This window comes from Coregonus clupeaformis, chromosome 9, assembly GCF_020615455.1.
Source record: "Coregonus clupeaformis isolate EN_2021a chromosome 9, ASM2061545v1, whole genome shotgun sequence".
Lineage (NCBI taxonomy): Eukaryota > Metazoa > Chordata > Actinopteri > Salmoniformes > Salmonidae > Coregonus > Coregonus clupeaformis.
The window spans coordinates 37557138-37573267 of record NC_059200.1 but is presented as its reverse complement, the minus strand read 5'-3'; the positions used below and the strand labels follow the sequence as shown (position 1 = coordinate 37573267).

Sequence of the window (16130 nt, the reverse complement as noted above, 5' to 3'; positions counted from 1 at the left end):
TGAATAGTTATGAACGCTCAAGTTCTGTTTTTTTTGTCTTATTTCTTGTTTGTTTCACACAAAAAAATATTTTGAATCTTCAAAGTGGTAGGTATGTTGTGTAAATCAAATGATACAAACCCCCCCAAAAACCCATTTTAATTCCAGGTTGTAAGGCAACAAAATAGGAAAAATGCAAAGGGGGATGAATACTTTCGCAAGCCACTGTATGCCGATGGTGGACAATGCTGTTTTTTACATTGGATAAAAGTAGAGACTCAGAGCTAGAAATTGTATATCATACACTACAGTTGAGGAACAAATGGGAAAGTAATTCTGCTTTGAAAGTTGATAAACTTGTAACCTCACTTTCGAGAAAATGGCCTTTGGATGGTTTTCGTATTACTACTGGAGAGCCTTTCTTTGTCTACACCCATTCAGCATCGTTCACACCCTCTTAAGCTTTAGCCCCACCCATATCTTTAAGGGTTGATGAGAGTGTTCTGACCTAACAATTTAAGCTTTTTTGCCAACGTTTACTGACACGGCCATATTCAACAGGTGTTGAGCGGTCGTAAATTCGTTAGTTATTCTGCGCTCTGGCACACAGATGAGTGCTCTGAAATCAGACTAGATAGCCAGAGTGAATTTACCAGCTACGTCTATTGACAGTGTCAACAGCAAAGCACCCCCACACCATAAAACCTCCATGATTTATGGTGGGAACTACACATGCAGAGTTAATCCGTTCACCCACACCGCGTCTCATAAAGACACGGCGGTTGGAACAAAAAAAATCTCAAATTTGGACTCCAGACCAAAAGGACAAGTTTCCACCGGTCTAATGTCCATTGCTCGTGTTTCTTGGCCCAAGCAGGTCTATTCTTCTTATTGGTGTACTTTAGTAGTGGTTTCTTTGCAGCAATTAGACCATGAAGGCCTAATTCACACAGTCCCCTCTGAACAGTTGATGATGAGATGTGTCTGACTTCAACTCTGAAGCATTTACTTAGGTTGCAATTTCTGAGGCTGGTAACTCTAAATGAACTTATCCTTTGCAGCAAAGGTAACTTTGGGTCTTCCATTCCTTTGGTGGTACTCATGAGAACCAGTTTCATCATAGCGCTTGATGGTTTTTGCGACTGCACTTGAAGAAAAACCCTTGAATGAGTAGGTGTCCATACTTTTGACTGGTTGTGTGTGTGAGGGAGTGCTGCATCAGATGACCTGGACTCCACAATCACCCGACCTCAACCCAATTGAGATGGTTTGGGATGAGTTGGACCGCAGAGTAAAGGGAAAGCAGCCAACAAGTGCTCAGCATATGTGGGAACTCCTTCAAGACTGTTGGAAAAGCATTCCAGGTGAAGCTGGTTGAGAGAATGCCAAGAGTGTTCAAAGCTGTCAAGGCAAAAGGTGGCTACTTTGAAGAATCTCAAATACAGTGGGGAAAAAAAGTATTTAGTCAGCCACCAATTGTGCAAGTTCTCCCACTTAAAAAGATGAGAGAGGCCTGTAATTTTCATCATAGGTACACGTCAACTATGACAGACAAATTGAGGAAAAAAAATCCAGAAAATCACATTGTAGGATTTTTAATGAATTTAATTGCAAATGATGGTGGAAAATAAGTATTTGGTCACCTACAAACAAGCAAGATTTCTGGCTCTCACAGACCTGTAACTTCTTCTTTAAGAGGCTCCTCTGTCCTCCACTCGTTACCTGTATTAATGGCACCTGTTTGAACTTGTTATCAGTATAAAAAGACACCTGTCCACAACCTCAAACAGTCACACTACAAACTCCACTATGGCCAAGACCAAAGAGCTGTCAAAGGACACCAGAAACAAAATTGTAGACCTGCACCAGTCTGGGAAGACTGAATCTGCAATAGGTAAGCAGCTTGGTTTGAATAAATCAACTGTGGGAGCAATTATTAGGAAATGGAAGACATACAAGACCACTGATAATCTCCCTCGATCTGGGGCGCCACGCAAGATCTCACCCCGTGGGGTCAAAATGATCACAAGAACGGTGAGCAAAAATCCCAGAACCACACGGGGGGACCTAGTGAATGACCTGCAGAGAGCTGGGACCAAAGTAACAAAGCCTACCATCAGTAACACACTACGCCGCCAGGGACTCAAATCCTGCAGTGCAGACGTGTCCCCCCTGCTTAAGCCAGTACATGTCCAGGCCCATCTGAAGTTTGCTAGAGTGCATTTGGATGATCCAGAAGAGGATTGGGAGAATGTCATATGGTCAGATGAAACCAAAATATAACTTTTTGGTAAAAACTCAACTTGTCGTGTTTGGAGGATAAAGAATGCTGAGTTGCATCCATACCTACTGTGATGCATGGGGGTGAAAACATCATGCTTTGGGGCTGTTTTTTCTGCAAAGGGACCAGGACGACTGATCCGTGTAAATGAAAGAATGAATGGGGCCATGTATCGTGAGATTTTGAGTGAAAACCTCCTTCCATCAGCAAGGGCATTGAAGATGAAACGTGGCTGGGTCTTTCAGCATGACAATGATCCCAAACACACCGCCCGGGCAACGAAGGAGTGGCTTCGTAAGAAGCATTTCAAGGTCCTGGAGTGGCCTAGCCAGTCTCCAGATCTCAACCCCATAGAAAATATTTGGAGGAGTTGAAAGTCTGTGTTGCCCAGCGACAGCCCCAAAACATCACTGCTCTAGAGGAGATCTGCATGGAGGAATGGGCCAAAATACCAGCAACAGTGTGTGAAAACCTTGTGAAGACTTACAGAAAACGTTTGACCTGTGTCATTGCCAACAAAGGGTATATAACAAAGTATTGAGAAACTTTTGTTATTGACCAAATACTTATTTTCCACCATAATCTGCAAATAAATTCATAAGAAATCCTACAATGTGATTTTCTGGATTTTTTTTTCTCATTTTGTCTGTCATAGTTGACGTGTACCTCTGAGGAAAATTACAGGCCTCTCTCATCTTTTTAAGTGGGAGAACTTGCACAACTGGTGGCTGACTAAATACTTTTTTTCCCCACTGTATATTTTGATTTGTTTAACACTTTGTTGGTTACTACATGATTCCATGTTTTATTTCATAGTTTATGTCTTCACTAGTATTCAACAATGCAGAAAACAGCAACAACAAAAAAATGAGTAGGTTTTGAATGATACTGACTGACTGACTGGCTGAACAGTTGAAGTCAGAAGTTTACATACACTTAGGTTGGAGTCATTAAAACTCATTTTTGAACCACTCCACTCATTTCTTCTTAACAAACTCTAGTTTTGGCAAGTCGGTTAGGACTACTTTGTGCATGACAAGTCATTTTTCCAACAATTGTTTAGAGACAGATTATTTGACTTATAATTCACTGTATCACAATTCCAGTGGGTCAGAAATTGATATACACTAAGTTGACTGTGCCTTTAAACAGCTTGGAAAATTCCAGAAAATGATGTCATGGCTTTAGAAGCTTCTGAATTTACACCATTTGAGTCAATTGGAGGTGTACCTGTGGATGTATTTCAAGGCTTACCTTCAAACTCTGTGCCTCTTTGCTTGACATCATGGGAAAATCAAAAGAAAATCAGCCAAGACCTCAGAAAACACATTGTAGACCTCCACAAGTCTGGTTCATCCTTGGGAGCAATTTCCAAACGCCTGAAGGTACCACGTTTATCTGTACAAACAATAGTACGCAAGTATAAACACCATGGGACCACGCAGCTGTCATACGGCTCAGGAAGGAGACGCGTTCTGTCTCCTAGAGATGAACGTACTTTGGTGCGAAAAGTGCAAATCAATCCCAGAACAACAGCAAAGGACCTTGTGAAGATGCTGGAGGAAACGGGTACAAAAGTATCTATATCCACAGTAAAACGAGTCCTATATCGACATAACCTGAAAGGCCGCTCAGCAAGGAAGAAGCCACTGCTCCAAAACCATCATAAAAAAGCCAGACTACGGTTTGCAACTGCACATGGGGACAATGATCGTACTTTTTGGAGAAATGTCCTCTGATCGGATTAAACAAAAATAGAACTGTTTGGCCATAATGACCATCGTTATGTTTGGAGGAAAAAGGGGGTTGCTTGCAAGCCTAAGAACACCATCCCAACCGTTAAGCACGGGGGTGGCAGCATCATGCTGTGGGGGTGCTTTGCTGCAGGAGGGACTGGTGCACTTCACAAAATAGATGGCATCATGAGGAAGGAAAATTATGTGGATATATTGAAGCAACATCTCATGACATCAGTCAGGAAGTTAAAGCTTGGTTGCAAATGGGTCTTCCAAATGAACAATGACCCCAAGCATACTTCCAAAGTTGTGGCAAAATGGCTTAAGGACAACAAAGTCAAGGTATTGGAGTGGCCATCACAAAGCCCTGACCTCAATCCTATAGAACATTTGTGGGCAGAACTGAAAAAGTGTGTGCATGGAGGCCTACAAACCTGACTCAGTTACACCAGCTCTGTCAGGAGGAATGGGCCTAAATTCACCCTACTTATTGTGAAAAGGTTGTGGAAGGCTACTCGAAACATTTGACACAAGTTTAACAATTTAAAAGGCAATGCTACCAAATACTAATTGAGTGTATGTAAACTTCTGACCCACCGGGAATGAGATGAAAGAAATAAAAGCTGAAATGAATCTTTACTATTATTCTGACATTTCACATTCTTAAAATAAAGTGGCGATCCTAACTGACCTAAGACAGGGAATTTTTACTAGGATTAAATGTCAGGAATTGTGAAAAACTGAGTTTAAATGTATTTGGCTAAGGTGTATGTAAACTTCCGACTTCAACTGTATGCATGTATGTATATACAGTGGGGAGTATTTGATACACTGCCGATTTTGCAGGTTTTCCTACTTACAAAGCATGTAGAGGTCTGTCATTTTTATCATAGGTACACTCCAACTGTGAGAGACGGAATCTAAAACAAAAATCCAGAAAATCACATTGTATGATTTTTAAGTAATTAATTTGCATTTTATTGCATTGAGGGGAGGATGGATGGGGGCCATGTATCGCGAGATCTTGGCCAACAACCTCCTTCCCTTAGTAAGAGCATTGAAGATGGGTCGTGGCTGGGTCTTCCAGCATGACAACGACCCGATACACACAGCCAGGGCAACTAAGGAGTGGCTCCGTAAGAAGCATCTCAAGGTCCTGGAGTGGCCTAGCCAGTCTCCAGACCTGAACCCAATAGAAAATCTTTGGAGGGAGCTGAAAGTCCGTATTGCCCAGCGACAGCCCCGAAACCTGAAGGATCTGGAGAAGGTCTGTATGGAGGAGTGGGCCAAAATCCCTGCTGCAGTGTGTGCAAACCTGGTCAAGACCTACAGGAAACGTATGATCTCTGTAATTGCAAACAAAAGGTTTCTGTACCAAATATTTAGTTATGCTTTTCTGATGTATCAAATACTTATGTCATGCAATAAAATGCAAATTAATTACTTAAAAATCATACAATGTGATTTTCTGGATTTTTGTAGATTCCGTCTCTCACAGTTGAAGTGTACCTATGATAAAAATTACAGACCTCTACATGCTTTGTAAGTAGGAAAAGCTGCAAAATCGGCAGTGTATCAAATACTTGTTCTCCCCACTGTGTGTATGTATATATATATATATATTTTTTTTTTTTAATGGCACACAAGACACTGATTCACATCCATCTAATCAATTGCGGAGGCCGAGACTAGTCCATTGCGGAGGCCCCGGGGAGGGCACAGTCCAAGAGGAAGGGGAGTGTGGTTAAGATGCACAATGCACGTCTCTCCCGCCAATTTGTGCACATTCATTGTTTCATAACTTCATTGTGTGAATTGTTTGCGTTTGATTGTTAGTGTCTATCAATTCCCCATTACATATAATCACGAGTAGTACATTTACCAATAATTCCTAATCTACAATGTTTGTTTGGTCATGGTAATTTCGGTTAAATCATTCAATATATTATTGTTTCAGTCTTTTACGGTTCTCATTGTCGGAGTGGACACATTGCTTGCAGAGCGCACAACCTGTGCTATACTTGTGAGAAACAAGTTTTGGTTTATTTCATTCTATTTACAAGTTGTCAATTTAGTCATTGTTTTTGTTTGGAGCGCTCCTGTCAATGTTGATTAAGGACGCACACCTGATTACGCATAGAAGTAGTCCTATAGGCTACCTGGCCTGCGCGCAAATGTAGGCATGTAAATGTGCCCATTTGGGGATCTAATAGTATTTCTGATTGGCTTAACGCACCACCAATAACGACCTGTGGAGCTTCTCAAAGTAATGTTGTTTTCTTCACCTCAAACAGCAAGTTTTTACATATATTGAGAATGACAGTAGTTCAATGTATTTGAAAAAGCGTTCCAGCTCTCTCCCTTTCGATAACCACTCAGCATTAAAAGGGGGAAAAAAAGTGACTTGTTTCAGGAAACTAGGTGTATGTCGAGCATCACTAATTCACAGGAGAGGCATAAACGCCTTCTGGAACATGTGAACTTTCATGCGCCTTAAAAACAAACTTGTATGCCATCTAAATATGAATAAAAACTTTACAATTACGAACCTTCCCGCTAGCCATGATTGGCTGAGATAATGGATGGGCTGGACATGCCGAGAGATGAGTTTGGATTGGTCTGCCATGTAGCATGCTTGTCTATAACATGAGCTGCTTAGTATGTGTAGGTAATCCTTTCTAAAGCAACTTTTTTGAAAGATATCATAAAGAACTGCCAAAGTGTTGCTAAGGCTCTCCACTTTCTGGAGGACCAAGTTTTGAAATCAGTGGAATGCCCGGTGGAAGCAGAGTATGATAGCTAAGGAGATGGAGAAAATTCCGGCATTTGATTGCAAATGCGGAAGGAGTCGAAAACACAGAAGGCTGTTGTATAAAACCTGTCTCCAGATTACATCTTCAAACTAAGTGCAACCATGGCATCCGTGACAGAGAGGGAGAAGCGCTCATCCATGTATACGGGTAATTTTCAGATATAATACGTTTCTAATTTTGTCAGAAAGTGGTTTTCATTGCAAGTTCAAGCATACTGTTAGCTAGCTGGCTAACGTTGCATGTATGATCTGTGTAGTAATATAATTTGTATCTCAGAGCCATTTGCATTGCTAGTTATAGCCTAATGTTAGCTAGCTAGTTAACATTGAACCTAGCTAGCTAGTTGGTTAGCTTTAGCTACCTGTAGATTTATACAGGGTAGTAACATTATGAGTTGGGATTATGGGTCATTGTTTAGCTAGCTAGCTCCAGGTCTAAACAAAAAAAGACTCCACTATGCAAGTAACCATTTCACTGTACCGTTTCCACCTTCTGTATCCTGTGCATGTGACAAATACATTTTGATTTTATTTGATAGTGTGTGTTTACCAGAGACTAAATGTGAAGAACAACATGACCTGCACCAAAGCCAATTTAGGTATGTTAGGCCAATGAGACAGTGTCAAAGTTCTAAAATGTCTCCAGTAGAATGCCCTGCTTTTATTTAGTCACACTCACAACAGTAAGCTATTTTCTGTAATTAGCTTTCCATTTACGTGTAAATAATGATTTTGTTGTGAGTTTGTCCTGTAATAATGAATACAAATTAGCTAAAAGTTAAGATGTCAGATATATGATATGGTCATTATTTGAACTGGCTAGGCAGCTAACGTAACGTTAGCTAGCTAACGAGCGAGAAACGAAACAAAACATTGTTTAGAAAGTTGCTTTTAGATTGACATATACTAAATTCATGTCACAGGAAACTGAGGGCCCAGAATATTTTATACAATGTTGCAAGTTTGCTAGTGCAAGCTTCAGGCTGGACCCAAGTCGATAGTTGAGACAATGTTTCAAGTTTGTTGCAGACAGGCCATGCGTGGCCAATGTGATTTATAGGATATATCTACATAGTTGGCAATATCAATAGAAGTAACTTTTTAGGTTTGTATCATTTTCATTTAGATAGAAGTTTGATTAACCACATTACAATGATTGAGATACGAAGATGGTATTATAAATTAAACTGTTCCATGAAGATGTGCATATGAAAACAATAACTGGCACGCAGCTCTGTAGACATGGTAAGATAAATTGGCATTCCACATGAGAAGGTTGCCGAATTCTCGTGTAGCCTATTACCGGCAACTTCAGGAGAGTAATGGCAGAATCTGCGAAAGCCAGCAGGAGGATGGTCGGGTCAGGTTTTTCCCCTCTGGCTCCCGAGTCATGTGTCTTATTTAATCAAATAGCGCATTTAAAGCATCAGACAAGCTCAATGCATATAGTAGATTTTATTAAAACTCATAGCGTGTGTCTATAAGTTGAAAAATACGTTTTAAATGTTGACCAATCGATTGGACGAAATATTTAAAAAACATTGTCGTGAAGACATTTGATCAAGTTCGCCATTAATATTTCCTTTAGATATGCCTTGGCCTAATTCCAATACTTCCTAAGTCTACAGCAAATAAGGGCGTTATTGTCACCATAAAAGGTGAGCGTTATTCAGGAGTTATAATGCTCGTTCACACGCACAGTTTTACGACAGGTCTGATTTATAATGGGAAACGTGCACGTAAGGTGTGCGCCAAGTTTCTAAATCTCAATATTTTTTAAATAACGCAAGCAGATATTTTGTGTAAAATGTACACAACGGTTATAAAATGAGGCCCCTGGACTGAGACTGCAGTATGGTTGCTATAGCCCATATCCACAGTGTCTGTATGCTCTGTGTAAATGGGCTAGTGGTGGGAGGTGTGCCAAGCAAACACATATCATAACTTCACTAACACCTCAGGCATGTTATGCAGCGGACAGTGAAAGCGGTCTCAGAAAATCGATCCGCAGAGGAAGGACAACTCAGATATACCACAAGACTAGTCAACATGGTACGTGCTACATATTCATCTCCAACTGATCAGAGATAGCCAATGTCTCCTCGTCTGCTTGATAACAGAGATGCTGTTTTTAAAATGGCTTAGACATGCTTGACGGCATTCAGAAAACGGTAGAACCGTCTTTAAGCATTAAAGGCTTTATCGTATGATCATTTCTGTGAAAGCGGCAAGCAGATTTCTTTGACACATTGGATGTTTCATGTGAATGCATACATTACAGCAAATTACAGAAACGCAGTGTGCAATTTAATAATGCTACACCAATCAATTGAATAGCAAATAACACAAGTCATCATTGTGGCTTAGTAGACAACACCATAGTTTGGGTGACTGGATAAGGGTGTGTGTGTGTGCGAACTGTGGAGTAAGAGGGGCAGTTAAAACAGCTGAAGATGAGCCAGACATTAACACCATTTCATAGGTTGGCCATAATATGTTCCAGGACGGCACTATACATTTCAGATTCAGTGTTAAGCAAATATCCATTGTCATGATCTTCCGGTTGATGCCCATAATTATTTTAACAAACTGATGGCAGTGCATGCATGTTCAGGAGAGACTTCCTTTTAATGTCTCCTCACATTACTATCAACCACTGACAGATGTGCGCTGTCCAGAGGATTTAGGGAGACATAATAAACTGGCATCTGTCATAACATGGCTCATTTACTGGTGTTCTTTGGATGTGTACTGACATATTTTGGCGCAAAAAATAAATAAAATAAAAATAAACTTGCTGTGAGGACATTTCTCAAATGCATACTAGTAGTACTATCATTCTTTTCAATCACACCTACCTACATAAGCCTGCATTAGAATATCAATATACTGTGATACACCAATCCAATTGATTTATCTGTTTTACTTAATACCTATCGCCTGCGTCACAAGTATGTTCTTACACAGATGCAGCATGAAAATGAAGAATAAACTAATTTAATTTAAACATGCCACATCTTTTGTGCTGATCTTACACACCACAATATCATATTTTACTGACAAAGGATTTACTGTAGCAAAATAAGAAATCCATCAAGTTCCTTTCTTCAGAGACATTTTTATACAAATTGTTTACAAACCACACCAGACAGTCTGGGAAACAAAGTGGGTAAATATACTGAACAAAAATATAAATGCAACATGTAAAGTGTTGGTCCCATGTTTCATGAGCTGAAATAAAAGATCCCAGAAATGTTCCATATGCACAAAAAGCTTATTTATCTCCAATTTGGTGCACTAATTTGTTTACATCCATGTTAGTGAGCATTTCTCCTTTGCCAAGATAATCCATCCACCTGACAGGTGTGGCATATCAAGAAGCTGATTAAACAGCATGATCATGACACAGGTGCACCTTGTGCTGGGGCCAATAAAAGGCCACAAAAATGTGCAGTTGTCACAACTCAATGACACAGACGTCTCCAGTTGAGTGAGTGTGCAATTGGCATGCTGGCTAACTGCAGGAATGTCCACCAGAGCTGTTACCAGAGAATGTAATGTTCATTTCTCTACCAATGTTGTTTTAGAGAATTTGGCAGTAGGTCCAACCGGCCTCAAATCCGCAGACCATGTGTAACCACGCCAGCCCAGGACCTCCACATCCGGCTTCTTCACCTGCAACATCGTCTGAGACCAGCCACCCGGACAGCTGATGAAACATTCCACAATCAACAGCCTGATCAATTCCACGCCCCTACTTTTTTTTTTTAAGGCATCTGTGACCAACAGATGTATATCTGTATTCCCAGTCATGTGAAATCCATAGATTACGGCCTAATTTATTTATTTTAATTGACTGATTTCCTTATATAAACTAACAGTAAAAAAAATAAAAACGTTTAAATTGTTGCATTTATATTTTTGTTCAGTGTAACTATTATTCATATAGGCTATATCTCAATCAATTTAACAAATCTTATTTTCTGGCACTCCTAAATTTAATGTGGTGCGCCTACATTTTTTAGGTTGGGAGCACCAGTGCTACCAATGATTTGTTTTAAAATGTAGAGCTAGCCCTGTGTACAATCATATCCCTGGAGAGCGACGCGGCATCTCTCGCCAACATGACGTGTTATGTGCAACACACTTCTGTGGAACCAGATCATATGAGTGACCCCTTGGTGAAATTGCTTTTGACAGCCATCCTTAGCAATGTGAGGCAATACTGACCACTGGCTTTGGGGGTCCCTCGTGTAGGGAATAGATTGCAAACTATAGTGACTTTGCAGACCAGTAAAAGCCTTTATTTCAGTGTGTGTAGTGTATCCATCTTTGTGCATTCCTGCAAATTGGGCAAAAGGGAGAATCCTAAACCTGCATGGGAGAACACATCAGAAACATTTATACGGTATTTAAATTATTTTTTTTTAATTATATCGGTGCAGAAAATAAGGACACTAGTGAAATTGAGAGCTCCTAAAAAAAAACTAGGACACAAAAACCTGTTATTAAAGTGTGGCAAGCTACACAGCCCTGCTCCCACCTTGTGGAGAGATGCTGTTTGTGGACCCTCTGAAGTGCACTTGCCCAGGACCATTCATTGCAAATGAAGCATACAACTGGTTGTATACCTCACATGCATTAATAACTATCCTTACCTGTATCTATTGGCTCCTATATACTCTGTGTGTGTTCAGAATAACAAAACAAAATTTAAAGGGAAGCTGAACTTCCTGATTTGGCCTCATTTTAGATTTGGTTCATTAAGAAATGCTAGCGGCTATTACTGAATTCAAATGGGAGTTGGTTTCTGGGTGTGGTTTGATGTGGGTGTCTCGTGTGTTCGCTGGTGGGAAGACTTAGACAAATTATTTTGCCAATTAGCTTCAGCTGGTTGGTGCGCGACTTTGGCAATACTGGTTTGACTCTGGTGCTAGTAATATTTTGATGTTGCACACCTTTTAGTTCTCATTAAATGCTTTCACAATTTATAGTTGGTTTGAGTCATTGAAATTTGGAGCTATTCGAATTTTAACATTGTCCCATGTACATTGTGTAATTCACTAATGGTCTCTAACTAGCCCCATATGGACATCCAAAGTCAACCCACATTTACCACGGGCATTACAATCAGGTTCCATGCAGCTCAGAATTGATTATTACTTGTGTGCTGCCAGCTGTGGGCAGGATGAAATTAAACCCAACCTTCATTTACTTCTGGGATGGGCAACTCCAGTCCTTGAGCACCATAGTGGTGTCACTTTCTCCCCCCATCCCTAGCAAATACAGCTGATACAACTAATTGCATTCTAAACTGAAGATCATGATTAGTTGATTATTGGAGTCAGGTGTATTAGCTGGGGCTGGAAAAAAAAAGTGAGACACCAATCAGGCCCCGATAACTATTGTTTCCCATCCCTGATTTATGTAGTGATATACTCAGGTAGCCTACAAAACTCTGTTTGGATGACACTGACTATATGACCAAAATTATCCTATTTACACTCTGTAATCAATTTTGACAGTATAATAAAAAATGTTGACTCATATCGATCCAACAAACTGTTTTCTAAATGAGAAGTTGGTTCTTAGGAGCAGTTACTCTTTAAGACGACACTGCACCTGTATTTTATACTCTGCAATCTCGAAATCGCATCTCGCTTGACATAGCCTACCTACAACAATCAGACAGGCGCCGCCCACAGTCGTCGCAACCGAACTCCACCGAGATGTAGGCCTACATATCATGGAGTTGAGAAACCCAGCTACTTATCATTCTGACGCATATTGCATGTCACTCGGTTAGGCACTTACCATTAGAAATTAGCGCCACGCAGAGCAGAAGAGTTCCTCTGCGATATGGTGAAATTGACATCGTAGATCTCTGTAAATCCAGTAAGCAGTCTTGAATACAGGAGTCTTCAAATATAGTTTCCGACCGGTGTTAGTCCTACGGCAGGTTCTTCAAGAGTCTGACGTTGAATTGTGTGCTTGAATTGTTTACAAAGATGTGGGGCTGTACCCTAGGCTGCTGAATCTGTCAAATCCTACAATTGTCTGACTGGCTTAATGAAAACAAAATGTAAGGCACGATGAACGAAAGTCTCCTCTTTATGATGGGGCTCCAAGCCTGAGAAGAAAGTTACAGGTATCAGGATAAATTGGCTCGAGACTCCCACGCATCCGTTTCCAATTGCGCCCTCAATTAAGTATTCCACCATGCATGTTCCAAATATGTAGCCAAGTCCACGGGTTAATGAATTAAACAAATGCGCAATTGTTCTCTAATACATTGCAATACAAATAACTATTTGATGTTGAATTCCTCGCCGTTCAGTTGGCTATGCTAAATGCGGAGGTATTTGATATTGGTAGGCTATAAACTGCACCGTCTAAGATCGATAAACGTGTTTTCCAAACGGTCCTGAAACCTAAAACTGGACAGCTGGTGTATTTTTCCATGATACGGGGACAATTAAACAGAAAATTTAACCAAGCCCCGATGCAACAATGTAGCCAATTGAATGAATGGAGACCATCCGTCGGTTTTTACTGCGCGGTAGGGTACACGGGCTAGGGTTCAACAACTCGTGCCTTTTGTCGGCTGTCTCCTGCCTTTATTAAAGTTTTCCAGTGCACTTGCGAGAGGAACCTCCAGTAAGCAAAAAAGGCTATTCCACACTTAACATAATGTATACCAAAACAACACTCGACTAATCTTGGGTAGATTCTGCGTTTCCCAACCCAAGTCACTGAATGCGTTTCATGCGGTGATTTGATAGTTCATCTAGTTCCCAGATTGAAAACCGCAGTCCACATAATGACTACCACATTTCGATGTTAGGCTACCTAAATCCTCCTCGCCTTTATATTCTAGAAGTCCTGAGACACAACAATGTTGACCATATTCACTCAATCCGCGGCAGTAGTCCAAGTCCTCTCCTCGCTGTGGTTCAAAACTCACGGACTGCTCGCAATAGCCTGCCCTGTGTTGACCATTTACGCATTCTTTGCCGCTCGTCTAATGAAGGACAGAAAGGAAAATTGCTCATACGTTCTCCTCGTATGCGTTGTGTCCGATAAAGCTTGTTTTAACATTAATAAAGCTACTTTCTCAAAGGCAGTTGCTACCAAGATCCTTCTCCCTCGTTCACAGGTTTCGACAAAAAGCTGACCGCGGCGTCAATCAACCAAATCTTAATCACGTGGTACCCTCCTGTCTGACGTGCGTGCGATACATACTTTATCCAATGATGTGGACAGTGTGCGTGTGTACAATTCGTATAACATGTTGCATGTAGCCTATAAATTCGTTGATCTATAACGACTGGAATTGCTTTTAAATCCGAAATTCCAGGTGAGCAACATGTAAAAGTCTTCACTTCAATAAATAAACATTTATCAAAACGATCATAAGATGCATGATGATACGAAGAGGCCATTATTCTATTTATTTTGAATGACATGACTATTTAGGTGGTTCATAACTGTTAGGGATCAACTTTATGATCAGATCCAATGCAATAATTCCCAACATAATGTTTAGTATTTATTAGGATCCCCATTAGCCGCTGCAGCTACTCATCTTGGGGTCCAAACATGATATTTAATGTTAGATAATACACTGTATTTCATAAGAATATATTGTAATTTCTGATTCAACCCTGTCTCTTATCTGATACAGTATTATCTAGTGAGCTCTGATATGCTAAACATCTTCACTTAAACATGAGCCTTACTCCAGTTGCAGAGAGAGTTACTGAAAAGGTTAGGCTATCTGGTTTCAATTGTTTTCAGTTTATTCTGATTGTTACAGTTTGTGAAGAAGAGATTTAATATAACATTACATGAAAGAAATCTTATGCAGCCTAAAAATAGCAGAATTCAAAACACAGTAGCATATAAACAACCACTATTGGCCACCGTTGGCTAAGCAGATGTCCTCACAGCACAGCTGCTCCATTCTCTTCCAAGTGGAGAGAAAGCGTCGATGTGCAAATGGAGACTCCAATTCATTTTCTCATTGAACATGCCACTTCATGCATTTGATTTGGCTCCATTCTGAGATTTGTCAAGGCTCCAACAATCCAGCCATGGTGCAGACGTCATGATCGCTATCATAAGGGTTCAAAGGTCCTAGACGTGCTGTGGAGTCCAAACAATTATATCACAGCACTGAACCATCTTTATACAGTACACCTTACATTATTAGGACTGCAGATAGCAGTGATCCATTCCCCTTCTTGGGGAAAGCTGTGTCATCCTCAGGTCATAGGCTTCCAGATCTTTGAGTGATGTGCTTCACACGGCCCCCCGGGCCCCTGATAATATTGCCACTGATAATCACAGAGTATCTTTCACCTCCAAATGTAGAAGCCTACACAGCATATCTCACTTGTGGTAGCATTGAACAACATTCATTATTGCCAGCTCACAAAAGTCTGCTGGGAATATGAATGCCTTGTCCTAAAATATTGAATCCCTTCGGCCTGCCTTGTTCTATAATGTTAGGTTAAGACACTTCGGTCTTGCAGCGTGAGAGAATGCAGGGGGATATGATCATGCAGTATAGTATATGGGTCTGGTACCCTTTCGATTTACACACTTACATGTCTGCACTCCATTTTATGCCATCAATGTTGTCAGTCTCAAATTACATACTTTGGGGCAGGGGATATTATCCAAATGTAGTGAATGTAGTGAATATTCCAAACTGCATTGTGCATCAGTGCTAAAACAACAGCTAAATATACAGTAAAGCTAAAGCTAACTCTCTCTCCTCTGCTCTTGTCCTTCTAGACCTGTCTGCTGCCTTTCATACTGTGAACCATCAGATCCTCCTCTCCACCCTCTCCAAGTTGGGCATCTCCGGCGCGGCTCACTCCTGGATTGCGTCCTACCTGACAGGTCGCTCCTACCAAGTGGAATGGCAAGAATCTGTCTCCGCACCACATGCTCTCACCACTGGTGTCCCCCAGGGCTCAGTTCTAGGCCCTCTCCTATTCTCGCTATACACCAAGTCACTTGGCTCTGTCATATCCTCACATGGCCTCTCCTATCATTGCTACGCAGACGTCACACAACTAATCTTCTCCTTTCCCCCTTCTGATAACCAGGTGGCGAATCGCATCTCTGCATGTCTGGCAGACATATCAGTGTGGATGACGGATCACCACCTCAAGCTGAACCTCGGCAAGACGGAGCTGCTCTTCCTCCCGGGGAAGGACTGCCCGTTCCATGATCTCGCCATCACGGTTGACAACTCCGTTGTGTCCTCCTCCCAGAGTGCAAAGAGCCTTGGCGTGACCCTGGACAACACCCT

The 16130-nt window shown here is 41.0% G+C and overlaps 1 protein-coding gene across 1 annotated transcript in view; it reads right to left on the bottom strand.

The window, feature by feature from the left end:
• LOC121537694 (transmembrane protein 132E-like) overlaps positions 1-13951 on the bottom strand; it is a 404416-nt gene extending 390465 nt beyond the window's left edge. The window contains exon 1 of the mRNA XM_045222612.1: positions 12623-13951. Within this exon, the coding sequence (XP_045078547.1) occupies positions 12623-12683 (61 nt within the window). The 5' untranslated portion in view covers positions 12684-13951. The remainder of the gene's footprint in view (positions 1-12622) is intronic.
• Between the last annotated feature and the right edge of the window lie 2179 nt (positions 13952-16130).